Genomic DNA, 25,947 nt, shown 5'->3' with positions numbered 1-25,947 from the left:
GGCTTCCAGTACATTCGGTGTTTGTTGTTCAACTATTGCTGCTATCTAATTCCAGAGTATTTTTGTCACCCCAAAAGAAACTCTTTACCCTTAAGAAGTCAATCCCCATTCCCTCCGCCCCCAGTTCCTGGCAACCACTAATCTACTTTCTGTCTATGGATTTGCTTCTTCTGGATATCTTATGTAAATAGAATAATACAATATTTATCCTTTTGTGTCTGGTTTCTTTCACTAAGCATGTTTTCAAGATTCATTCATGTTACGGCGTGTGTCACTACATCATCCGTTTTATGACTATACAGGTGACTTTACACCCTGCTATAACCATAAGTCTCCACAAAAAAGAAATGATTATTATGTAATGTGAAAGAGGTGCTGGCTAATGCTATGGTGGTGATCATACTGCAATATATAAATGTATTAAATCAACACGTTGTACACAGTAAACTTACACGATGATACCTGTCAATTACATCTCAATAAAAAATCGTAGTCAACAGGTTGATCACCTGGTTTTGTAAATAAAGTTGTATTGGAACACACAAGAAATACAGTTAATTTTTGTATGTTGACCTTGTACCTTGCAACCTTGCTAAATTCACTTATAATATCTAGCAGTTAATGTCTACATTTGCACAAGGTTTTCTAGGATAAGCAACCAAACTGCCTGCAAATATTGACAGTTTGTTTTTCCTTTCCAACCCCTATGCCTTATTATTCCAACTTTTGTTACCTCATTTTTGAATAAAACTAGTAAGCACAGGAAAAAATAACCACATATCGCAAGTTTTGATGAGTCACGTTTTTATCATTTAGTTTGAAATATTTTCTAACGTCCATTGCGCTTTCTTCTTTTACCCATATTTATTTAAAACTGTTTTACTAAATTTCTGAACATATGGGTAATTTCTAGTTATCTCTGTTGCTGATTTCTTATTTTTCGTCACTGTGTTCATATAACATATTCTGTATGATTTCAATTGCTTGAAATTTGCTGAGACTTGCTATATGCTCAGCATGTGGTTTACTTTGGCTATGACTCATTTGCACTTAAAATGACTATGTCTTCTGCAGTTGTTGGGTGAACTGTTACATATTTGTCAAGTTGGTTTCTTGTGTTGTTAAATCCTTAAGTTTACTGATATTTTGCCTGCATCTTCCAGGTACTGAGAGAACTGTGTTAACAGTTCTGTAACTGTTTTTTCTCTTTATATAAAATGAGGTACTTACAATTTAAGATCGCTCTGTACTCTTGTTTAAATTAACCATTTTATCATTGTGAAATGTCCTTCTTTGTCTGAAGTAGTACTTGCTGCCTTCACAACTGCTTTGTTTAAAATTTATATGCCTCGACCACCTTTATTTTGCTTGATGTTTCTGTGTATATATTTTTCCATACTTGTAATTTTAATCTATCTGTGCCCTTATATGTATAGTATATCACTCCATCATTTCTTATAGTACAAGTCTGCTGGTTAATTCTCTCAGGTTTTGCTTGTCTAAAAAGTCTTTATTTCTCCTGAATTTTTTAATGACATTTTCACTGTATAGAATGTTGGGTTGATAGGTCTTTTGCGTTTTATTTTATTGGGTTTTTTTCTCCAGCACTTTAAAAATGCCACTCCAGGTTCCAGTCAGGACGGCTGAGGAAGGAAATCCTGTGACTGCCTCTTCTCGCGACCACAGCAAAATTACAACTAAACTACAGAACAACCGTCATTGAGAATCGCCCAAAATCTCGCTAAACAGAAGTCCTCTAAGAACATATGGAAGAAGCCACATCAAGACTGAACATTATATGTCAACTGTAATTGAATCATAGAATATATTTTTAAAAATGTCCCTCCACAGGAGTGACATCAGCAAGATTGTGGTCTAGAGGTTTCAACGCTCATCTCCCCCACAAAACCAACAAAAACAACAAACAAAAAACTACATAGCAATGGAAATAGCTCTGAGATGACTCCAGAGCACCATGAAGAAGCATCAGAAAGACTGTGGAGCACAGAAAATGAGGATGGCCACGTAAAACGTAGAAAGCATTTTACCTGCGTCATTTTATCCCTCAGTCTGGAGCAGCTTGGTAATGAAAAAAATATATGTGAACCGTATGTGTGGAAAGAGATTAAAATCCAAAATGTATAAAGAACTCACACAACTCAATAACAACAGAAAACAATCTGATTTGAATACCAGGCAGAGAATCTGACTAGACACTTGTAGGCTTCCTACCTGAGGGCCCCACAGTTTTCACAAATACTGAAGCCGGCTGAGGGAGCTGCTCAATGTCCAAGCCACTGCCCTTCCCAGCATGCCTCCCCCCGGGCCTCCATGGCACTCATCATTGCCATCCTCAGGGCTGAGCTGCCACTGTGCCTCGCTCTCCAGGGCCTGAAGCAGCACGGTGCTCCATCATACCTAGGGTTGATGCTGTCCCTGAACCCTGCCCCCAAGCACTAAGCCACCACCGCGTTCCACCCACCGGGGCCTAAGTCTATGTGGCATGCCACAGAGATGTGGAACCCAGCTCCAAGCACTCATGCTGCAGACTTTCCTAAAATCTCTCGAAGGCTCACAAACCCTAGACAAGCAGCATCTGGCCTTGGTGTGTCCCGTACCTCTTGCTGAGCAGCCCAAACTGGGCACTAGTGGCACCCGGCCTTGGTTCACAGCTTAGCCTCTCCCATGCACCCCTAAGCCCAGCACAAGTGGCAACCACCTGCAGCTCACTTTGTAGCTCATACCAAGTGGACCCAGGTGGGGCATAGGCAGTAGATGACCTTGGTCTGCAATAGAGCCCCTCTCAAGAGGCCCCAGAACCAACATACTCAGTGGCTGGCTTCAAACCGCACCAGAGCACCGCCTGGGTGCATGTGAGGGTGACACACCTGAAGGGCAAACGGGGCAGGCACCGGAGCCCCGCTAAAGCGAATCCTGCTCTTGGGGTCAAGCCGTGCACAGCAGCTCCTCCACCGTCCTCACGGCCAGTGGCCTGTTGGGAACTGGGCTGCACAGCAAGAGGTGAGCGGTGGGCCAGGAAGCGAAGCTTTGTCTGGATTTGCAGCCACTCCCCAGCGCTAGCATCACCACCTCAGCTTCACCTCAGTTAATCAGGCATTAGATTCTCATAGCAGCACTGGTCCCTGGTGCCAGAAAGGTTGGGGACCGCAGTGTTACAGGGGACCAACAGTAGATCAGATGAAGCAGAGGACTGAATCGGCAATTTGAAAGACAAGGTAGCAGAAAACAGTCAATCAGAACAGCAACATGCAAAAAAGAATCCAAAAGAATGAGGATACTTTAAGGGGCCTCTGGGACAGCATCAAGCGTACCCACATTCGCATCATAGGGGTACCAGAAGGAGGAGAGAGAGCAAGGAATTGAAAACTTATTTGAAGAAATAATGATGGAAAAACTTACCTAACCTGGTGAAGGACATGGACATACAAGCCCAGGAAGTGCAGAGTCGCAAACAAGATGAACCCAAAGAGACCCACATCAAGACACATCATCATTAAAATGACGAAGGTTAAAGACAACGAGGGAATCTTAAAAGCAGCAAAAGAAAAGCATCTATTTACCTACAGGAGAGCTCCCATAAGACCATCAGCTGATTTCTCAACAGAAACTTTGCAGCCAGAAAGGATTGGCATGAAATATTCAAAGTGATGAAAAGCAAAGACCTACAACCAAGATGACTCCACCCAGCACATCTATCATTGAGAATCAAAGGACAAACAGAGCTTCCCAGACAAGAAAAAGCTAAAGGAGTTTATCACCACCAAACCAGGGTTACAGGCAATGTTAACGGGATTTTTTTAAGAAGAAAAGATCAAAAATGTGAATAATAAAATGGCAATAACTACATATCTATCAACGATACTTACACGTAAATGGATTAAATGCTCCAATCCAAAGACATAAGGTGGCTGAATGGATAAGAAAAGACCCTCACATATGCTGCCTACGAGAGACTCACTTCAGATCAGAAGACACACAGAGACTGACAGGAAAGGGATGGAAAAAGACATTTCATGGAAACAAACAAAAACAACAACAAAAAACAAGGACTCAGTAATCTCGCTTCTGGGTATTTATCCAAACGAACCCAAAACACAACTTCAAAGGGACAGATGCATCCATAGGTTCATTGCAGCATTATTTACAGTAGCCAAGATATGGAGGCAACCTGGGTGTGCATCAACGGATGAATGGATAAAGAAGAGGTGGTGCATACACACAGTGGAATAGTACTCAGCCATAAAAAAAGAATGAAATCTTGCCATCTGCAACCTCATGGATGGGCCTGGAGGAAACTGTGCTGAGTGGAGTAAGTCAGACAAAGACAAATGCTTTCACTTATGATTTCACTTATATGCAGAATCCGAAGAACAAAATAAATGAGCAAACAAAACAGAAACCAACTCAGAGATATAGAGAACATTTGATAGTTGACAAATGGGAGGTGGGGTTGGGGGTCTGGGTAAAAGGAATTAAGACATACAAACTGGCAGTTACAAAATAGTCACGGGGATGTGACATACAGCAAAAGGAATACAGTCGATAATATTGTAAGAACTGTGTATGGCACCAAGTGAGGACTAAACTCACCGGAACTATCACTTCGTACGTTATGTAAATGTCTAACACTATGCTGTGCTCCTGAAACTAATATAATGTTATATGTAAACAGTATTTGAAAAAAATCATGAAACCCCCTCCCGAAAATGAAAATGCAATAAAGAGCTTCAACAACAGACTTGATCAAGCAAAAGAATGTAATCCCAAAGACAAATTTTTTGAATGTATTCAGTCTGAGAAGAAATAAAAATCAAGAAAACCTACAGGACTTATGAGATAACATTAAATTTCCCCAAAGAAAACATACAAATGGCCAACAGGTGAATGAAAAGGTACTCAACATCACTGATCAAGGAAATGCAGATCCAAACCACCATGAGAGAACACCTCACACCTGTCAGAATGGCAGGTAAATTGGAGCAAAACAGTACGGCAGTGCCCCCAAAATTCAAAATAGAACTACCTTATGACCCAGCAATCGCACTTCTGGGTATATATTCAAGGGACATGAAATAAGAATCCTAAAAAGATACCTGCACCCCCATATTTATTGCAGCATTTTTCACAATAGCCAAGATATGGAAATAACCTGTGTCCATGGATGAATGGATGGATAATGAAATGTGATACATATGTGTTAACACACACACACACACTTATAAGGAAAATCTGCTATTTGTGACAATATGGATGAACCTGGAGGGCATTATGCTAAGTGAAATAAGCCAGAACAAAGATAACTACTGTATGGAATCACTTATATGGAGAATTTGAACTCATCTTGTTTTGTAACCTGCTTTTATTTTTTCATTTAACATATCTGTTTTTCTATGCCAGTTAGTATATGTGACCATCATCATTAAAAAAAGACTGCTTACTATCCCGCCTTACTATCCTGCACTAGGATCCTGCACCAGCCTTGGTTGACTAACGAGCTCTTATCTACTGGGGCCTGAGATGTGCTCCTGGCCGCTCATGGTCAGCTGGGCTCCATCTCTCATTATCCAATCCTGGATAACAGTCGACAAAATTAGTTTACTGAGATCCCTGGTTACATTACTGAGGCAGGAAGCTGATCCATATATTTGTAGTGCTGACCAAGTCTCAAACTTGGCCAGGCATCTGATGCCTGTGTCAGAAGCTGGAAGAGAATATGGCAGCGGAGTTGTCTTTAAGGGAATCGTAATTCTTTTAATGTTCTTTGCATCTATGATAATATCTCCTTTCTTATTTTTAATTTTGTATATGTCGAATTTCTTATTTTTATTTGGTTATTTTATTGAGGTTTCCATCACAGACTCAACTCTTCTTTAAGCTCTTAGGTTGAGATTTCTTCATTAATTATAATTTTTAAAATTTTTTATTTACACATGTAATACGAAAAGATGTTCTCATTACAAAAATTCAGCCAATACAGATACGACTAAAGTCCTTCTTGATCACTAGTCCCCATTCCAGGCCCACCTCAGAGTCTGGTGTATGTCACTCCAGAACTGTGTATGGAGTTTCGTTTCCCCTTTTTTCACCCAATTAATGTCTGCCTCCGGGAAAGGAAGGTATTTGTTTTGTCTAAGTTATAACAGTGAAATTTTAAGAGTCAACGCCTCACTTAAATTACTAATTTCAGCTCCAGTCCTGGTCTACTCTGACCCAGTGTGGTTTTAATACCATCAAAACTGCTTTAAACATCATTAAATTGGGCTCCCAATCCCCAAACTTATAATTATTTCCCTATTTTGAGTGAAATCACATTATTATTTTTAGTGAAATCACAGTAAATGATGAAAATGTTCCCTGTGGAACCAAACAGGATTACGCTTCCTATTTTTATAACTTGCTTAACTGTAACTTCTCATTGTTTTCCTGTTCTTGTAAGGTTTTCTCTTTAGTCATCCTGTTTTTTTCCCAAGAGTTCCATCATATAATGTATTCTGTCTCGCTTCGATACTGACCCCTGGACCCAGGCATCCTCCTACTGCAGTCTGGGCCGGTTCTCTCTGGGCCTCGGGCTCAGTTATCACCTTAGGACTCTTCCTCATCCTCCCTCAAGATAGGTGCCTGGTTTCTGGGTCTCATGTCTTCCTATTTTTAATATACTCTTTTATTTTAGTAGAAACTACTCTCTAATCACCTCCATAGGATGTTTGCATTAGAGGTAGATTTTCTGAATCCTTGGATATTAGCAAATGTCTTTATTATCATTTCCCATTTGATGATCTCACTGCACACAGAGTGTGTATTCATTCCAAAATGAGTTTGCCTGCAGAAGTCTCTTCCACGGCAGCCCATTGTCTCACAGGTCTCTGCGGGAATACACTTTGGGGAAAGTTTCCCCTTTGAGGGAAAACTGGATTCAGTTAAGAGTTCACTTCACTTGCAGCTATTGTGTCAGATGATGAGGTGGTTTTGGTACGGGATGGGTAGCTTGGTAAAGGTGTATTTCTTTCACGTATGGTTATGTATCTAATTTACTACCATGAAATTCCTTCACTCGGATACACCTGTCCACAACAGAAATGAGTACTGCTCACATTGTGGTGGGGTTGGCATGTGTGTCCTGAACCCAAGTCCTGTTGCTTCATGCTTGTTTATCCTGCGAATGGGTGACAGCCGATGCTAGGCCTTGTGTTATGTGATTAGAATGCATTGTATGATGCGGTAGATATGATCAGCCTCGTTGGTAAGTTAGAAACTGAAGCTCAGAGAGCTCAAGTGACCTGCTCAAAGTCACACAGCTGGGAAATGGTAGAGCTAAGATTTGAACCCGGGCAATCTGATTCTAGAACCTGTGCCACTATGTCATACAGCAATAACAGCCAGCCTACATAAACTTTCCTGAGATAAGTCATTGTCACCATCAGACCTCTGTGCCACTATTAAGACTCTCCACTACTGTGTACGTTAACAACGTTTGTCCATTTTTATTCCAGTACCTATTCGCTTTTAATCACAGCCCTTTCTTGCGGTCACAAACAGATAAACCACAACAGTAGCAATGCAAAAACCACGTTTACTGCCATTGCTAGACTACTGTCACAATGACCTGTGACATAATGGTACCAACCAGTATTTTTCATGTATCTGGATGTAGGCGAGAGCCTCTAACACGAAGCCTCCTTGGGACCTGGGTTATGAGTAACCAAAGTCTTATTCTTCCTCGTCTCCAGGTCTGTGGGTTCTGGGGTGCCACAACTCAGACTTTCGGAACCGAGGCATGACAGCCTTACTGAAGGTTTCTGGTTGTAACAGAAACACTGGTGATTATTATGAGGACATATATGAAGATATCCCAACTTCCTTGCTGACTGAAAACAACCTCTTTGAACCAAGAAGCTTCTTCCGGAATTCAAGGCACCCCGGCCCTAGGCAAAAGCAATTCAAAGCCACTGCAATTCCAGAAAATGATGTAGAGAAGATTGACTTTTGGCCTGGAGAGAGAACACAGCTGCCCAAAGTACAAAGTGTCTCCTCTAGTGATCTGTTGATGCTCTTGGGACAGAAAACTACTCCACATGGATTATCCTTATCTGACCTCCAAGAAGCCACATACGAGGCTGATGATCATGTACCTGGAGCAAGAGAAAGAAACAGGGGCCCATCTGATGTGGCACAGCTCAGACCAGAGCTCCAGAACCCTAGGGACAGAGTATTTACTCCTGAGCCGGAAATGCAATTAAGATTAAATGAGAATTTGGGGACAACTGTAACAGTAGAGTTGAAGGAACTTGATTTAAAAATGTCTAGTTTATCGGACAAGCTAATGACTTCGCCAACAATTTCATCAGAAAAGTTGGCAGCAAGTGGTGAAAAGACAGATTCTTTAGGCCCCCCAAATATGCCAGCTGGCTTTAGTAGTCAGTTAGACGCCACTGTATTTGACAAAAGTTCACCTCACCGTACTGGGTCTGGTGTGCCTCTGGGCTTGAGTAAAGGGGATAATGACTCCAAGTGGTTAGAAGCAGCTTTAATGAACAGTCAAGAAAGTTCACTGGGAAAAAATGCATCATCGACAGAGAGTGACCGGTTATTTAAAGAGGAAAGACTTCATGGACCTGCTTCACCGACCAAAGGTAATTCTTTATTCGAAGTTAACACCACTTTGGTAAAGATAAACCAGTCACCGATTAACTCAACAACCAACAGAATGACTCACAGTGAGGGCCCACCATTATTAACAGAGAATAACAGTACATCGGCCTGGGAAGATATTATGCTAAAAAGTACAGCTGAGTTTCAAGAAGTGACTTCTTTGATTCGTAATGAAACGCTTATGGATGAAAATACTATGGCTTTGGGGCTGAGTTATGTATCAAATACAACTACTTCGTCAAAAAATATGGAAATGGTCCATGAAAAAAAAGAGGGCCCTGTGCCACTAGGTACAGAAAATCCAGATGTGTCACCCTTCGAGACACTCTTCTCACTAGATTCAGCAAAGTGGATAAAGAGGACCCACAGCAAGAACTCCCTCAGCTCTGGGCCAAGGCCTGCTCCAAAGCCACTGACCTCTTCAGGGTCAGAAAAATCTGTGACAGATCAGCATTTCTCGTCAGAGAAGAAGGCAGGAGTAGAAGACGACGAATTTCCAGAGGACGTGGGACTCAAAGAGATGATTTCTCCAAACGGCAGCAGCAGATTTTTTACTAACTTGACTAATGTCCAAGAAAATGATACAGACACTCAAGAAAAAAAATCCCAAGAAGAGACAGAAAGGAAGGAAAAATTAATGCAAGAGAACATAGTCTTGCCTCAGTTGTATACAACGAATGGCACCAAGAATTTCCTGAAGGCCCTTTTCCCACTAAGCACTAAGCAAAATGGAGATGGTTTACACAAGAGGACAAATACTCCAATACTTCAAGAAGGCAGGGCATCGAATGATTCGGCAAAGAGAGCAGGGATTCGCATGGCCCGTTTCTCAATAAGGGAGGACGCAAACTCGGAAGGCTTGGGGGAGAGAACCAAGCAAATGGCAGAGGAGTATCCCCATGGCACAAGGACGTCGCCTGACCCAAGTCAGGAGAACGTTGCCGCCCAACGCAGTAAGCGGGATGCGAAGCAGGTCTGCCTCCCGAAGGGAGGGACAGAGCTCAAAAGGACGGTCATTTGGAATGACACCTCAACCCAGTGGTCCAGAAACACGAACGACCTGACTCAGGGCACTCGCACCCAGGTAGAGTCCAATGAGAAGGACAAAGGGGCCAGTACACAGTCCCTCTTAGATCGTTCTATGAGGACTCATGGCATCATTCAAACGGATGGCCATGCATCACCCACCACGCAGGTATCAGCATTTCCATCGGCCAGTCCTATGGATCCAGCCAAGATCCCATCTCAAGACAACGCTTCTCATCTTCTAGCATCAGCCTGTAGTTATACTCCTAGGGAGAGGAGTTCCGGGGTCCGAGGAAGCAATCATTTCTTAGGAGGAGCCAAAAGCAATTTGTCTTTAGCTCTCCTAACCTTGGAAATGACTGGAAGTCAAGAAAAGATCAGCACCCTGGCGGAAAGTGCCACAAACTCACTCATATACGAGAAACGTGAGGATACTGTTCTCTTGAAACCAGGCTTGTCTAAAGCATCGGGTGAAGGTGAATTACTCCCTGAAGTTCACGTTCATCAGGAAGACTCTCTCCCTACAGAAACTAGCACTGGTTTTCCTGGCCGCCTGGACCCCACAGAAGACATCTTCCTGCAGAACACAGAGGAATCTGTTCAACTGAATAAAGTAAATAGATCTGGAAAAACGCCCTTTCTGAAATGGGCAACCGAGAGCTCTGAACACATTCCGTCCAAGCAGCTGGGGCTCCTTGTGTGGGATAACCAACACGCCACCCAGGTACCAAGAGCAGAGCAGAAAGTCCACGAGAAGTCACACGAAGACACAGCTCTTAAGACAAAAGATGCCATGTTGTCCCTAGACCCTTTTGAAAACAACCATTCGATAGCAGCAATACATGAAGAACTAGATAAGCACCAAACAGAAACCACCTGGGCCAAGCAAGGAGGGACCGGAGCGTTGTACTTTCAAAAGCCTCCGGCCTCAAAACACCATCAAAGGGACATGACCCTTACTACTTCTCAGCCAGAGGAAGACAAAACTGACTATGATGACATCTTCCCAACTGAAACGATGAGAGATTTTGACATTTATGGTGAGGATAAAAATCAGGATCCCCGCAGCTTTCAAAAGAGAACGCGACACTATTTTATCGCCGCGGTGGAGCGGCTCTGGGATTATGGCATGAGTGAATCCGCCCGTGCGCAGAGAAACAGGTATGGGCACACTGATTGTTCCTTTGTCCTACTGTTGTGATCTTTGGCTTTACGAGGTGCTGAAATGACAAGAAAAGGCAGAGGCCACCCGCAGCAGTGAGACTCCAGAGGTGGCTTTATAGGAGAACTGGGAATCGCATGGCAAATTCTAGATGATACTGAGGAGAAAGTGGGAGATTAGAGATGATGGCACGGATGATGAGGGTTAGAGGATGGTCAATCCGGATGGCGGGAAACTCCTGCTGTACTGGGATGGAGGAGGAGGAGGAGGAGGAGGAGGAGGAGAGAGACTTACAAAAGGGTAGAGTCGTCAGGGTGAAGCAGCGATGATGGAGACCAGGAAGAAAGTTGGCCCCGCCCGTCAGCCTTCTGACTGTGGTACCACGTGTGGTCTCACGAGGTAGCACTGAAGAGGCGGGAGGAGGTGACGTGTGTGGCGAAAAGGTTAGGGTGCAGGGAAAGTTGTTGGCCGTGGTGCTGGGAGAACAGGAGGCGAAGGGGGAGGGCTGGATTGTTAGGGGAGCAGAGGGGGGTTGCACAGCAGAAAGCACAGGGGAAGATGAACGTGAGGATTGTTGATCAGCCAACGGATATTTATTGAGCACCTACTACCTGCCAGACACTCCTGTAGGCACGAGTGAGCAAACTAGGGTCTTACAGTCTATTGGGGAGAGCAAGAGATGATAAATTAGTAGACAAATGGTTAGGGGGTCCTTTTTTGTTCAAATATAGATGAATTTTTAATGACACGTGGATGTTAAGAACAGCACTTGAGAGGGTAATATTTTTGCAGAGATGAGTCATTTCAAAACAGCTCAGCGATACCTGCTTCTGAACCCATTTCTCCATTTAAGACCTAGGGGGGCAAAACGGAGAAGGAAATAAACCAAGAGTTGAAAACTGACCTCTAACTCTCAGATGGAGTGGGATTTGTGTTGCCTTAGCAAAAAAAGAGAAGCAGTAGGGAACATAAAAGAGAGGAAAAGTCCAGGTTGCTTTGTGAAGGACAAAGAAAATTGCTAAAATTATCAACTATCTGAGTCAAGTGTTTGCATCCGTCCATCGCTGTGCTCTGTGTCTGGCATATTGTGGGAACTCGATAAATGTTAGTCGAGTGAATGAGTGAACAAATGAATGAATGAAAAACGCAGGGGGAGTATACAGAGAAATTCCTTCTAAGATGGCAAGCCTTTTATACATCATGGCAAAAGTGGCCTAAATTCTGGACCATTCTAAGTATAAATTCCATACTATAGTATTTATAGTAGAAAGTATGAATCTGGTTAGAAGAATATAAAACGAAAGACACAGGAAGTGTTTTAAGATGACACAGTGAAAGCACTGATGAGTGGTTTGTGTTGCCTGATACTCATTTATGCCTTAGATCGTGCAGGTGCGCTGAAAACCACACGGTCACCGAAGAGGCCGTGCACACCTCAGGCCACAACTCGAGGTACCGCGGCTTTTCACAGCATCCTTGCAGTCACTATATTTTTAGCACAAGGATCCTCGGAATAATATATGCAAAGCTTAAAGTGTTGCTTAGAGTGCTGTTTGCCAGGATGGGGTCGAAATCTGGTCTGATTTGAGTCTTGAATGTCACTCTGTTGGTTTGTCTCAGAAGACTGTGCAGATGCAGGACACGTACCCGGCTGCTCTTCATCACTCTTGGTCTTGAACTTTTTGCCGGGCTGGGCTCGAAGCCAGCAGGGTAAAGTTTGGGAAGTTGGAAGGCCAAGATCAGGGCGCTGGCGCGGTGAGGCGGAGGCATGCCTCAGGGCTGCAGAGTGCCACCCTCACGTGATGGAAGTGAACAGGGGGACCCTGATGATGCTGTTCAGGAGACAGACCGAATGATGTGGTAGAGAGTGTCTGGGGTGTTACGTGAAATCCTCTCTGTGGAGGAGAGGCCTAACGGATAAGAGGCCGGCTGACAGAGCTCAGAGATGCTTCCAGGCACAGGGGACAGGAAACGCGACGCCGGGATGGAACGTGTTGAGCACGCTTGAGGAATCAAAAGGACCTGCGCGCGGACTGAGCCGCAGCAGGAAGGACGGCTGGGCGGGGGAGGTGGCTGGGGCTTCCAGGTGACAGGGATGAGCGGAGGTCAGATAATATGGGTGCCCTCTTCGGTACTCGCTGTCACTTCCCAACCGTGCTTTCTACCCCGAGTTGCGGCCTTTTTGCCACCCCAGAATATTGCCCTAGTCCACGGACTTGCCCACGCTCCTGGGCCTCCAGCTTACGTTTTCTGCTTTTTCCTTAAATCGCCGATACCTTTTGCCCATTCTCCATCACCCCTTCTTCACTCTTAGCTGACGCTGCGCAATGAACCTCCACAGGCTTCCAAGACCACATCTATCGACGCCTGTACCCGTATGCTGTCCCCAAGCGCATGACGGTGAAGGGACTGTGTGTGCTCCTAAGGCCGACCTCTCCGGTTTCCCGCTCCTCCCCACCCTTTTGCCCCTTTTCTCTCCGACATCGCTGCTTTGTCCCTCTGCCCGGGTGAGTCTCGCCGGTGTCGATCATGCTTTATGACTTCTCCTCTTATCTTTCCAGAACACATTTTAAAATAACTTCCCGTACTCGTTGCCTCTGCTTCTTTTCTCTGATTCTTTCTTTTAGCTACTCCAAAGAGGCTTTTATCTCCATTATTCCACAAAAACTGCAGTGTCAAGGTCACTGTCAGTCTTTACATTACTAAGTCTCAGTCCTCGGCTTAGCTGAACTCTCGGGAGTATTCGGTAGTGGATTACTCCATGCTTTATACATGTTCTTACTTGGTCTCTCTGATGCCATCTTTCTCACATTTTTCTACTAAACTCGCTGCCAGGCTTTCCCCGTCAACTATGCTGGTTCTGCATCTCACTAACCTTTAAACGTTAGAATGCTCTGCATATTGATTGGTTCTCTACATTTCCTTCTTTTTCATTTACACTCATCTTGTAATGATCGATCTACTCTTATTTATGGTGTTAGGTACCGTCTGTGTGCAGACAAATCCCAGTTGTGTATCTCCACCTCGGATCTCTCCCTTAACCTTGAGATTCGCATATTTACTCTCTACCTTCATGTGTACAATACCAGACGCTTAGCGGCTGCCCCTTCCTCAAACCTGCTGTTTGCCAGCCTTGTTCATGGCAGTCAGTGACCATTCCTTCCTTTCGGCTACTCGGACTGCAAAACTCGAAGCCATTCTTCACTTCTTTTTCTCTTACAACCACATCTAATCTGTAGAAAAACCTTGTTGGCTAGAACTTCAAAAAAATAATCGGTTTGATTATGGACTGAGTACTGAATAAGACGAAAATGTACTGAAATGGAAAGGTGGAGATTGTTGACCAGGGGTACAAAACAGGTTACGAAACAAGGGAAGACCTACAATAAATTGTTACTCTAGTTGCTCTAAAAGTAACACTTTTTATTTTAAAACAATATTTGTCTATATTTTCAAATTTTCTATAATGCATAGGAACTGCTTCTATAACAAAAATCTATTTAAAATAATAAAATCAATTCTATAAACACACATTCTTTCTCACTCCCTCCCTCCCTCCATTTTCCTTCCATTTTCATTTTTTTTTTTTTTTTTTCCTTCCTTTTCCTTTTCCTTTCTTCTTTCCTCTTTCTTCTTCCCCTCACTTTATATATATTTTCATTTAGTGGAGCATTATTTATAAACGAGAATTAATTACCTAAAAATTATTAGTTTTCGACTGGTTTTTCTAGTTTGTTGTTTTTAATTCCATTTCTAACATAGTAGTTAGCAGTTGAATTAGGATAGGATATATTTGTTCAATTCACCTTCTAGTATTTATCTTCCCTATAACTTCAGGTGCCACATTATCATGGTTTTGTCTATGGATGGACTTTCTTTGAAATCCTTTCTTTGTTTCCTTTCATTTTCATGCCTGACGGTTTTCTTTCTTTTACTTTCTCTTGTTTTAACTGGCTTTGACTTGCGAGCTTCTTCAAATGGAACAAGTATGCGCCTCTCTCTAGGTCTTTGCCCTTTCTCTTCTGCTTGGAGTTCTCTTCCCCTGATACTCAGCTGTTAGTTCTCTCACTTCGTTCGGATTGCTGCTCAAATTTTACTTGATCAACAAGGCTTTCCCTGAACACTATATATATATATGTGTGTATATATATATATATGTATATATATACATATATATATATACACATATATCTCCCGCCACTCTCTTTCAATGCACTTACCAGCACCTGAAATATTATACAGTCTGTGTGTATTGTCTATCTTCCCCAACTAGAAGGTCAGCTCATTGTGAGCAGGTGTTAGTGAAGGTGTTATTCGATGGCATATCCCCGAAACCTTGAACAGCACCTGATGTGAGACACAGACACTGAAATAAATACCTGTTCAATGGACTAGAGGATGTAGGAAGGCGAGAGCAGATATTTGATGTATGTCCAAACTCCAGGGAATGCCCATTAAATGGAGTTGTGTGACACAGTTCCCATAGGCAGGAATGGAGGCAGCGAGACCAGTTAAGAGGCTACTGCGGTCACCCAGATAAAAGAAGACAGCTGTTTAGACCAGGGCAGCGGTGAAAGTCAGAAGAAATAGAAAGCTGTTGAGTATACTCTGAAGATAAGCAGACAGGGCTTGCTATTAGACTGAGTATGGGGAGATGGGAAGAGAGGACTCAAAGAAGATTTTTAGTTTTTGTCCTGAACAACTAGGTGGATGATGGTGACGTTTAATGAGATGTGGAAGGCTTGAGACATAACATTTATTTGAGGAAACACTCAAGGTTCTGTTTTGGACATGTTTAGTTTGAGACGCCTGTTAGACATCCAAATTGGGATAAGTAGGCACTTGGGTATGGGAGTCTGGAGTCAAAGGAAGAGGGCCGCGCTAAAGATATAAATTTGGGACTCATAAGCATATTGGTAGCATTCAAATAAGGCTTGATGGGATCATCAAGGGAGTCAAGTAGATGTAAACCATGCCCACTATGCTGGGTCCCCAAAGGGCTACACTCTCAAGGTAAACCAGGTCACCTGTGCTTCACTGACTTACATCCCAGTTTTCTATTATCTGTGTTGTCCATGGAATCTCTATTCTTCATCGTAATTTAAGCCAGTCTTGGGTTGGCAGTACCTGCACACATGCTGCAGATGAAAACGAAATTTCTCTAGTGCAAGAAACCAACATCCTAGGCCTCAACTTATTTTCACAAATATTTCAGATACAATGTCCAGAAACAAAAACAAGAAAAAATAAGCAAGAAGCCACAGAAACAATAGAGAGCCAAAACAAACTCACAGACTTAAGATCAAGAAATCAGCAGATACCGTTATTAAAAGGCCTATGCATTAAATAGAAGGAATTGGTGAACAGGTAGGTAAGTAAAAAAAAAAAAAACACAGGGACTGCAGCATGCAGAGACTTTTTTTTAAGGGAAAATAAGAAAGATAATAAAAGACCACGGCCAAATGTCTTTTCCAAAGATGGATGTACCAACACATCCGGTCCTACATGCTCTTGTACTCTGAGACCTTGTCGTGCTCCCTCTCATGAGGTGCAACCTGATCTCCCACCCCTTGATCTGAGCTGGCAGTGTGACTCAGATGTGAGCAACAAAATATAACAGAAATGTGACCTGTACATGTGATGGAAAGGATGCTGTGGGATTACTGAGGCTAGGGTAGAAAATCCTGGCCAGCTCGCATCCAGTTCTCTCGGGATGCCCTCCCTGGAAGAGCCAGCTACCACGTAAGGGATCTGACTGCCTTGGTGCGGCCATGCTGGAAAGGTCACGCGTAGGCTCTTTGACCAAGAGTCTCAGGTGAGTTTAGCTGTTCGACATTCTCCACCAAGGCACCAGACATGTGAATGAACTCATTCTGGACCCTCCAGACCAGCCCAGCTGCCAGCTGATACCACCAAGTGGCCACATTGGATGTCATGAAGAGCGAAACTATAACCTAGCCAAGCCCTGCCAGAACGCCTGACTTAACAAAATTGTCGTGTAGAATAAAATGGCTGTTTTAAGCCACTAAAGTTTTGAGGAAGTTTGTGATACAGCAACGGGTAACCAGAATAGAGACACAGAGGATAGAGTGTGAAGAACTAACCTATTTTTAGAAGGAAAGGAAGTCTTTAGAAGAGAAGGAATATTTGAAGAAGTGATAGCTGAATATATTCCAAAGTTGAAAAAAAGTCATCAACGTACAATTCAAGGAGCTCGACAAATCCCGAACAGGACGAACAAAAGATCAATGTCCAGGCACGTTCTATCAGAGTGAAACTGCAGAAAACCCAAGAGAAAACTCTTAAAAGTAGCCAAAGAAAAAAAGTGTATATTCAAATGAGATACACAGAGGTGACTTATCAATAGTACTAATTAAAGATAGAAGACAGGGAAATGATACCTAGAAGGCATCAAAATGTAATTAACTGCCACATAGAATTCTACACCCATCAAACACATGATACAATAATCAAGGTACAATAAGGACATTTTTCAGACAAACAGTAACAGAAATTTCACCACTAGCAATAATTCACTAAAAATATCCTAAAATATAATTAAATAAAAATAAAAATATCCTAATGATATAACTGAGACAATAGAAAATTGTCTCAGTTATATCATTAGGATATTTTTGTCTATCCCGAATGGAAGATACGAGAGGCAAGAAGGACTAAAAAGCAAAGAAAGTGTAATCACGTGGATAAATATAAATATTGTTTGTATGAACAAGTATAAAATGTGTCATGGGCATTAAGATACATAGAATTGCTTTTTCTCACAATGGGTTTGCCACCAGAACACAAGTGTCATGAAGACCACCCCTAAAACTAAGCCAAAATGGAAAAGAAAAGACTCATATCAAGATTGTCATCATGACATATGTAGGTTTGGACAAATCCACCGCTACTGGCCATCTGATCTCCAAGCAGGGTGGGGTCGACAAAAGAACCATTGGAAAATGTAAGCAGGGGGCTGCTGAGATGAGGGGAGGGGCTGCTGAGATGATGGGGAGGGGAGGGCTGCTGAGATGAGCAAGGGGCTGCTGAGATGGGCAAGGGAGGCTTGCTGTGAGCTGGGCAAGGGCTCCTTGAATGCATGGGGTCGTGGACAAACTGAAGGCCGAACGTGAGCGTGGTCTCACCACCGATGCCCCGCTGTGGGAATGCGAGACCAGCAAGTACTATGTGACCATCACTGGTGCCCCCGGACACAGAGACTCTACCAACAACGCCATCGCAGGCCCGTCTCGGGCCGAGTGCGCTGTCCTGACTGTCACTGCCACTGCCGGCTTTGAAGCGACAGCTCCAGGAACGGGCGGTCCCGCGAGCTGCCCTCCGGCGTACACGCACCGTGCGAAACAACTAACCGTTGGTGTGAAAATGGATGCCACCGAGTCGCACTACAGCCAGAAAACACACGAGGATGCCATTAAGGAAGCCAGGAGCTACAGTGGGAACACTGGCTGCATCCCTGACAGTAGCATCGGTGCCGATTTCTGGTTGGAATGGTGACAACGTGCTGGGGCCAAGTGCTAACATGCCTTGGCTCAAGGGGTGGAAAGTCACCCGTAAAGATGGCAGTGCCAGTGGACCAGGCTGCTGGAAGCTCTGGATCGCATCCTGCGCCAGCTCGTGCGACTGGCACGCCCTCGCGCCTGCCCCTCCGGGATGCCTACGAAATCGGTGGCACTGGTGCTGTCCCTGTGGGCCGCTGGGAGAATGCTGCTCCGCCACGTGGCGTGGCGGCCACCTTTCCTCCGGTCAGCGTTACAGCTGAACTCACCTGTCGGAATGCACCGTGAAGCTGAGTGAAGCTCTTCCCGGGGACAGTGTGGGCTTCAGTGTCAGGAATGTGTCTGTCAGAGATGTTCGTTGTGGCGATGTGGCTGGCGACAGCAAAAATGGCCCACCGATGGAAGCGGCTGGCCTCAGGCTCAGGGGATTATCCTGAAGCACCCAGGCCCAATCAGTGCCAGATGCACACCTGTGCTGGACTGTCGCGCGGCTCACGTCGCTTGCAAATTGGCGGAGCTGCAGAACATTGATCATCGTTCTGGGAAATAGCCGGAAGATGGCCTGAAGTTTCTGAAACCGGGTGATGCTGCCTTCGTCGGTGTGGTTCCTGGCAAGCGCGTGTGTTGAGGGCTTCTCTGACTATCCGTGACACAAGACAGACAGTAGCTGCGGGTGTCCTCAAAGCAGTGGGCAAGAAGGCAGCTGCCGCTGGCAACGTCACCGAGTCTGCCCAGAAAGCTCAGAGGGCTAAACGAACAGTGCCCCTAATTCCTGCCAGCCCTGACTTGCTCAGTGGTGGAAAAAGGGTCTCAGAACCATCTCAACCGGCCATTTACATGTAAGAGTAAAAGACCGGTTAATGATTGGAATGCATTGTAAAACCTTCAGAAGAAAAGGAGAATGTTTTGTGGACCGCTCGGTTTTTCTGTATTGCACTTTTAGTTATTCGTTTTTAAAATTATTACTTTTTAATGGAAACAAGTTGACCAAAATCTGTCACAGAATTTTGAGACCAATTAAAACAAATTTTAATAGGAAAGACATATAGAATATATGAAATTATACCCCCAAAAAAGAGCCTATAAGTAAGGTAGGAATAAATAGAATTAAAGTATTCTAATGTCCTTGTATTTATTATTCAGGAAAACAGTAAAGACATCGATTTAAAAATTTAGGAGTGATGAATAAGCTCAATATCCTGATTATTGTGATGGCTTTACATGTGTATACCTATATAAAATCCCATCAAATCGTACACTTTAAATATATGTAGTTTGTTGTACCTTAATTACATCTTGATAAGGCTGGAAAGTTTTCTAAAAAGATACTGAGTACATGAAGACTTTGCTAAGTTAAAGATACATGTAATTCCTAGGAACCAAAAACTGAAATGATAGACATCAAGTATGTAACTTTTAAAAGTAAAGGGAAATGGAATGGTATGAAATAATCATGATAAAAATGCAAGAAAGGGAGAAAAGAAACATAGAATAGGAAAAAGAAAATGGTAGATACAAATCTAAACATGTCGGAAGTAATATTAATTACAAAGGAACTAAATAATCCCGTTAAAAGACAAAGATTGGTGTATCTGACTTTAAAATAAAATATAACTAGATGCTGTTTTCAAGCTACAGATCGATAACACAGGAGTATAAAAGGCTGAAAGTAGAAGAATGGAAAACGGCATGCCATTTAAATATTAATTTTAAAAAGCTACTGTGACTTCTGCCGCTGGGTAGAGAGTAGGTCACGGCAGGCTGGTGCTCCTGCTGCAACAAGTATAAGAACTAGATAAATGTTTTAAAAATCCATGTTTTAAAAGTCATTTGAGAACTGTGGAACCATAAGAATAAGTTAAAATTTTATCGGGAGGAGGGGAGTACTACCTAGTTGAGGTGATAATCACTAGATGTTCTCTCTTTTGGTGGCCTTTACTGAAATGTCTTAAGGGCTGAGGGAACAAAAATTTTATAAGCTCCCAATCAAAAGCCTGAGAGGGCCATGCCTGAAAAAATGGAAGTCAAAGATTGAGTTGTGTGAAAATTGCAACCAGCCCTGACTAAATGCAAAAATTGACTGGATTGGGACTCTGGATAGATGCAGCTGTAGGAAGATGCTGAGCTAGCCCTCTCCTACGAACACATCAAACATCCTCCCGTGAGACAACTGAGGGCCAACTAAGCAGCTTCTGCAGGACGGACAGAAGAGAGGGCCCACTCAGAGAAGGCTGGGGGCCTGGGAGGCTCTCCAGGTGCTCAGGGAGCTGGATAACTGCGAAAGCACCGGTGAGCACCACTGTTGACATTTTCCCCACACCAGGATGGCAGGCAGGGGATCTATCCAGGAGCTCTGGCCAAACCGCAGGGCTGCTGTAGTGACCCCCAGACATCCCTCCTGGAGCTGGATCCAGGAACAGGAAGGCAGCACAGCATGAGCACACAGGGACCCTCAACTCAGTGACTGATCCAGCGGGTATGGTTAGGCACTGCTGTGCACACCTACCAGGCTGTGAGTGCATGTGGGGCTGCCCCAACTGGAGAAAGTGTGGAACCAGTAGGACACTGACACAAGTGCCCTTGGGGCGGCCCCACCCAGACCTGGCTTGGGCAACAGACAAAGCAACAGGGCATGCCACGCACACACTGGGCAGCCCCGCCTCAATGGGAAGGGCAAGGAAGCACACATACATCAGACTGCCCTGTCCCAACTCTGTTCTGGCCGTGGAGAGCCAAAACACAGAACTACTGCACACACACATACACCAAGCTGCCCCGCCCAGAACCCACTCCTATTGGACGGATGGCCCACAGGCTCCGCCCACACCCACCCCAACTACAACCAGCCTGGCTAAACCATCCGGCACATAGTCTATACAGAGGCCACTTTTTCAAGACTGGGAGAGATGGCTATTTCATCTAACTCATAGGAACAAACACTAAAAGTCAAACAAATGGGGAGACAGAAAAATATGCTCCAAATGAAGGAACAATAAAATAAAAACAGAAAACCTCTAGTGAAATGGACAAAAGTAGTTTGCCTGATAAAGAATTCAAACAAACAGTCATAAGAATGTTGAATAAACTTGAAAGTAGAATAGACGAATTCGAAGAGCACTTCGACAAATTGTTAGAAAATATAATAACCAATGGAGGTAACGGCTGTGTGGAGAGCCAGAGGGAAGACAGAGTGATCGGGGGATTGTTTCATAAACTATATACATGTCTAAGCGATGTATTGTATACTTGAAACTAATAATAAGAAATAAAATGCTAAAAAGAAAGAACCAATCAGAGATGAAGAATCTAATAACGGAAATAAAAAATATATGAGAAGGAATCGAAAGCAGGTTAGTTAATACAGAAGAATAGATTAGTGACCTGGAAAAAAAGAATGGTGGAAATCACCAAATCAGAACAGCAAAATGAAAAACAAATATTTTAATGAGGATAGCATATGGCACCTCTGGGACAATATCAGGCACTCCGATATTCACAATGTAGCAATTTCAGAAGGAGAAGAGAGAGGGAAAGGGGGAAGAATGTGTATTTGAAGAAATAATGGCTGAATGTTTCCTAATCTGGGGGAGGAAAGAGACATCCGGGTCCAAGAAGCACAGAGAGTTCCAAACAAGGCGAACCCAAAGAGGCCCACTGTATACTGTAATTAAAGCATACTGTAATTAAAATGGCAAATGTTAACGGTAACAGACAGTCTCGAAGGCAGCAAGGATGAAACAAGTCACACACAAGGGAACCCCATCAGGCTATCTGCTGGTTCCTCAGCAGCGACACTGGAGGCCAGAATGGAGTGGCAGGAAAGACCTGAAACACTGAAGGAAGGAACCTACGACTTGGAATACTATATCCAGCAAGGTTACCATTCGGAATTGAATGAGAGAGTTTCCTAGAGCAGCAAAAACTAAAGGAGTGCACCACCACTAAACCAGCTGTACGAGAAATGTTAAAGGTCTTCTTTATGCAGAAAAAAAAAAAAAAGGCCATAACCAGAAATAAGAAAATCCAAGGGGGAAAAAATTTCACTGATAAAGGCAAATATATAATAAACACAGATAACCGGCCACTTAAAAAGCTAATATGAAGGTTAAAAGACAAAAGTAGCAGTCAGCTTTCACTACAATAAATAAGGGATGCACAAAACAAAAAGATATAAAATATGATGTCAAAAACTAAGCAAGGAGGAAGCAGAAAAAATGTAGTGCTTTCAGAGTGCATAGGAATTTCAATGCCTTTCAGCCTAAAATAGGCGGCTATAGGTAAGGATGGGTGGAAATGAACCTCGTGGTAACAAACCAGAATGACATTGTTTACAATAGACACACTTAAAATATAAAGACTCAATTAGTCTTTAAATCAAGAGGTTTCTAGAGGGAAAGGAAAAATGTTATAATAAAATGGTCAATTCAATAGGCAGACATAACATCCTAAAATTTGTATTAATCTGTCTACGGCCATACCACCCTGAACGAGCCTCATCCCGTCTGATCTCGGAAACTAAGCAGGGTCGGGCCTGGTTAGTACTTGGATGGGAGACCACCTAGAAAGACCAGGTGCTGTAGGCGTAAAAAAATTTTAAAAAATTAAAAGCTAAGAGATTATAAGCTGACAAAGTCCTTGCAATCTGTGAGTTCAAGCAAAAGTTGCCTCACTTAAAAAAATAAATTATGAAATTTGTATTAAACTAATAATATAGCTTCAAAATATATAAAGCAGAACTTGACAGAATTAAATGGAGAAATAGATAAATCCATGATCATATTTAGAGATAACTGATTTAAAGAACAGACTGAAACATCAATAAGGATACAGCTTTGAACATAATTAATGGAGCACGCCCGACAACTGTAGGTTTAACATTTTTTTCAAGTTCACGTGGAACGTTTAATAAAGTAGACCATATGCTGTGCCACACAAAACAAGCAAATTTAATGGACTGGAAACATAAAACGTATAAAACATGTTCTCTAATAAAACACTCGCTCAGTTAGAAGGTTAACTGGAAATTAAGCAACACACTTCTAAATAATCTGTCAAAGAAGAAATTATAATGGAAATTAGAAATATCTTTAACCAAATGCGAATGTAAATATGGTGTACTGAAACTTGTGATATGTAGCTAAAGCGGTGCTATATGGAGAGAAATCTTAAAGAGGAGAGAATGAGGCTGCAAGATATCAGGAGTTATTATAAAGCTACAGTAATTAAAAAAGGCCCTGATACAAGGATAGACAAATACCTCGGGGTAATCCCTGGATTACGAGGTCGCTTTAACTTTTTCTTGAACAACTGTAATCTGTCACATTAACAAGACACAGTTGAACAAACATACAACCTTCTCGTTACATGAAAAGAATGTTTACTTAAAATTTAGCATCCATGCATGATTTTAAAACTTTAGCAAAATTACAATAGAAAGGAATTCCCTTATCCCGAGAAAGTATCTACAAGAATGCCCGCCGAGTACAAATTAGTAGTTGATAGTTGGTCACAGAGATGGGGAGCACGGCATGGGGAATGCAGTTAGCATTAATATGATGGCAAGGTGGAGGGTCGGGGGAGGGAGGCAGCAACTGGGGGGGTCGTTTTAACTATAGATGTCTAATCGATGTACTGTATACTTGAAACCAATTTATATAAATAATATTTTTTAAATGTTAAAATGTCTCCATGAAGCATCATATTTGATGCTGACCCACTGAAGGCTTTCCTTTGCAGATCTAGAACAAGCTATCACCCCTCATTATCGCCACTTTCTATTCAAGACTGTACTGGAGGTGCTAACCAACACACCTAAGCAATAAAATGATTCAAAAGGTAGAAAGGCTGGAAAGGAGAAACAAAAGGGGCCTTGATTACAGGTGATATGAACTGGGTGCAAAGAAAAAAATGTTATATATCTATAAATAAATGATTAGAATTAACTGAGAAGGTTAGCACATTTGTAGAATTCAAAATCAACATACCAAAGATAATTATACATCTATATAATAGCATCAGTCAGGTAGAAAATGAAGTCAAACGCACATGCCATTTACAATGGAACAAAACAGTCAGAGGTGCCTAGAAATAAGTATGACAAAAATTTTTCAAGACCTCGATGGAAAAACTGGAAATTTAATGGGAAACTTTAAAGAAGACCTAAATAAATGCAAATATGTGCCACGTACATGGACTGGGAAGCATAACATGTAAAAATGTAAATTATCCCCAAACTGATCTATAGATTCAGTACAACTCAACTGAAAATCTCAACAAGTCTTTTCTCTCATAGAACCCAACAAGCTAGTTTTAAAATGCAAAGGGGCCGAGGATAGCCAAGACTCTCTTAAAGATGAAAAATGAGGTAGAAGGAATTGTATAACATATTGAAACTTATTTTCAAGCTATAGTAATAACAACAGCATGGTAACTGTCATTGGGGTAAACAAAGAGGTCAATGAAAAAGAACAACCAAAACTAGACTCACACATACAAGACACCTGATTTATGACAAAGGTGTCGTGGAAGAGCAGTTTTCAATAAAAGGTGCTGGGAAATTTTGATACCCATATGGAAAAACAGATCCTTAACTCACACCATACACGAAAATCCACTCATGTTGGGTTCCAGGTCTAAACGTGAACATAAAACCGTAAATCTTTTAGAAGGAAAAACATAAGCGAATATCTTAATAACTTCAGAGTTAGGGGTGAAAAAGTGAAATGACATCAAGATGCAAAAAGCTGTAACCATGAAGGATTTTTTTCCATGAAGGCTTCTTGATAAATTTCACAGCATTGAGATTATGAACTAAGAAAAAACACTTAAAATATTAGTCACAGAATAGGAGATGTTTATAGCACAAAAAAGCCAACAAAAGACTCATATCAAGACTATACTCCTTTGAATCAATAAAAAAGCAGGTTATCCAGTTGAAAAACTGGAAAAACAAACAAACCAAGCTTGGATAGGCATTCCACAAAGGAAGAAATCTAAATAGCTACTACTAGTCATGAGGGAAGATGCTCAAGTTCATTATCGATCAGAGAAATGCAAAATAAAACCACAGACACATTGCTATGCAACCAGTCAATATCAAGTGTTTATGAAAACCTGGATCAAATGGATTGCATCCATTGCTGATGGAAGTGGAGACTGGCACAGAAGCTTTGCAAGCAGTGTGGCAGTATCTCCCAAAGCTGAACACATGCATTCTCAGCAATTCCGCGCCTCAATATGTGCCCGACAAAAATGCATATACATGTTCACCCAAAGATGTGTACAGGAACGTTCATGGCAGGACTTTGGGTGAGCAGCAAAAATTAGAAACGACTGGAATGAACGTCCATGACTGAGGTGCATCCACACCATGGAATACCACAGAGCAACGGGAATGAACAAACTATAGCTACCTGCACACAACAACGTAGGTGAGTCTCACAACCGTGATGCTGAGTGAAGCCAGCCACAAAAGAACGCATACCATATGGTTCCATTTACGTGCTTCGAAAATGGGCAAAACTAAACTACGTTCTTTAGCGATGTATACATAAGTAGTACAATTGTGAAGAA

The 25,947-nt window shown here is 42.5% G+C and overlaps 1 protein-coding gene, 1 long non-coding RNA gene and 1 pseudogene across 39 annotated transcripts in view; 2 read left to right on the top strand and 1 right to left on the bottom strand.

Moving 5' to 3' along the window:
* The window catches only part of F8 (coagulation factor VIII), a 108,216-nt gene that overhangs the window by 57,035 nt on the left and 25,234 nt on the right, over positions 1-25,947 (top strand). Inside the window, exon 14 of the mRNA XM_039867016.1 lies at positions 7,749-10,857. Coding sequence (XP_039722950.1) covers positions 7,749-10,857 — 3,109 coding nt within the window. The remainder of the gene's footprint in view (positions 1-7,748; positions 10,858-25,947) is intronic.
* The window catches only part of LOC120605923 (uncharacterized), an 88,326-nt gene that overhangs the window by 47,107 nt on the left and 15,272 nt on the right, over positions 1-25,947 (bottom strand). For 4 of the 38 annotated variants that reach the window (XR_005653758.1, XR_005653768.1, XR_005653777.1 and 1 more), the window contains one exon: positions 15,079-15,205. The exons of 31 other annotated variants lie outside the window; for them this stretch is intronic. This is a non-coding gene — a long non-coding RNA (uncharacterized LOC120605923). Of the gene's footprint in view, positions 1-15,078; positions 15,206-18,644; positions 18,915-25,947 lie in introns of all 38 variants that reach the window. 3 more of the 38 variants (XR_005653760.1, XR_005653773.1, XR_005653759.1) reach the window with 2 other exon arrangements.
* On the top strand, positions 22,840-22,958 carry LOC120605944 (uncharacterized; annotated as a pseudogene).

This window comes from Pteropus medius, unplaced genomic scaffold, assembly GCF_902729225.1.
Source record: "Pteropus medius unplaced genomic scaffold, Ma_sr-lr_union100, whole genome shotgun sequence".
NCBI classification, from domain to species: Eukaryota; Metazoa; Chordata; class Mammalia; order Chiroptera; family Pteropodidae; genus Pteropus; species Pteropus medius.
Note: the sequence above shows the minus strand (reverse complement) of the source record. Positions and strands in the feature narration are given on the sequence as shown.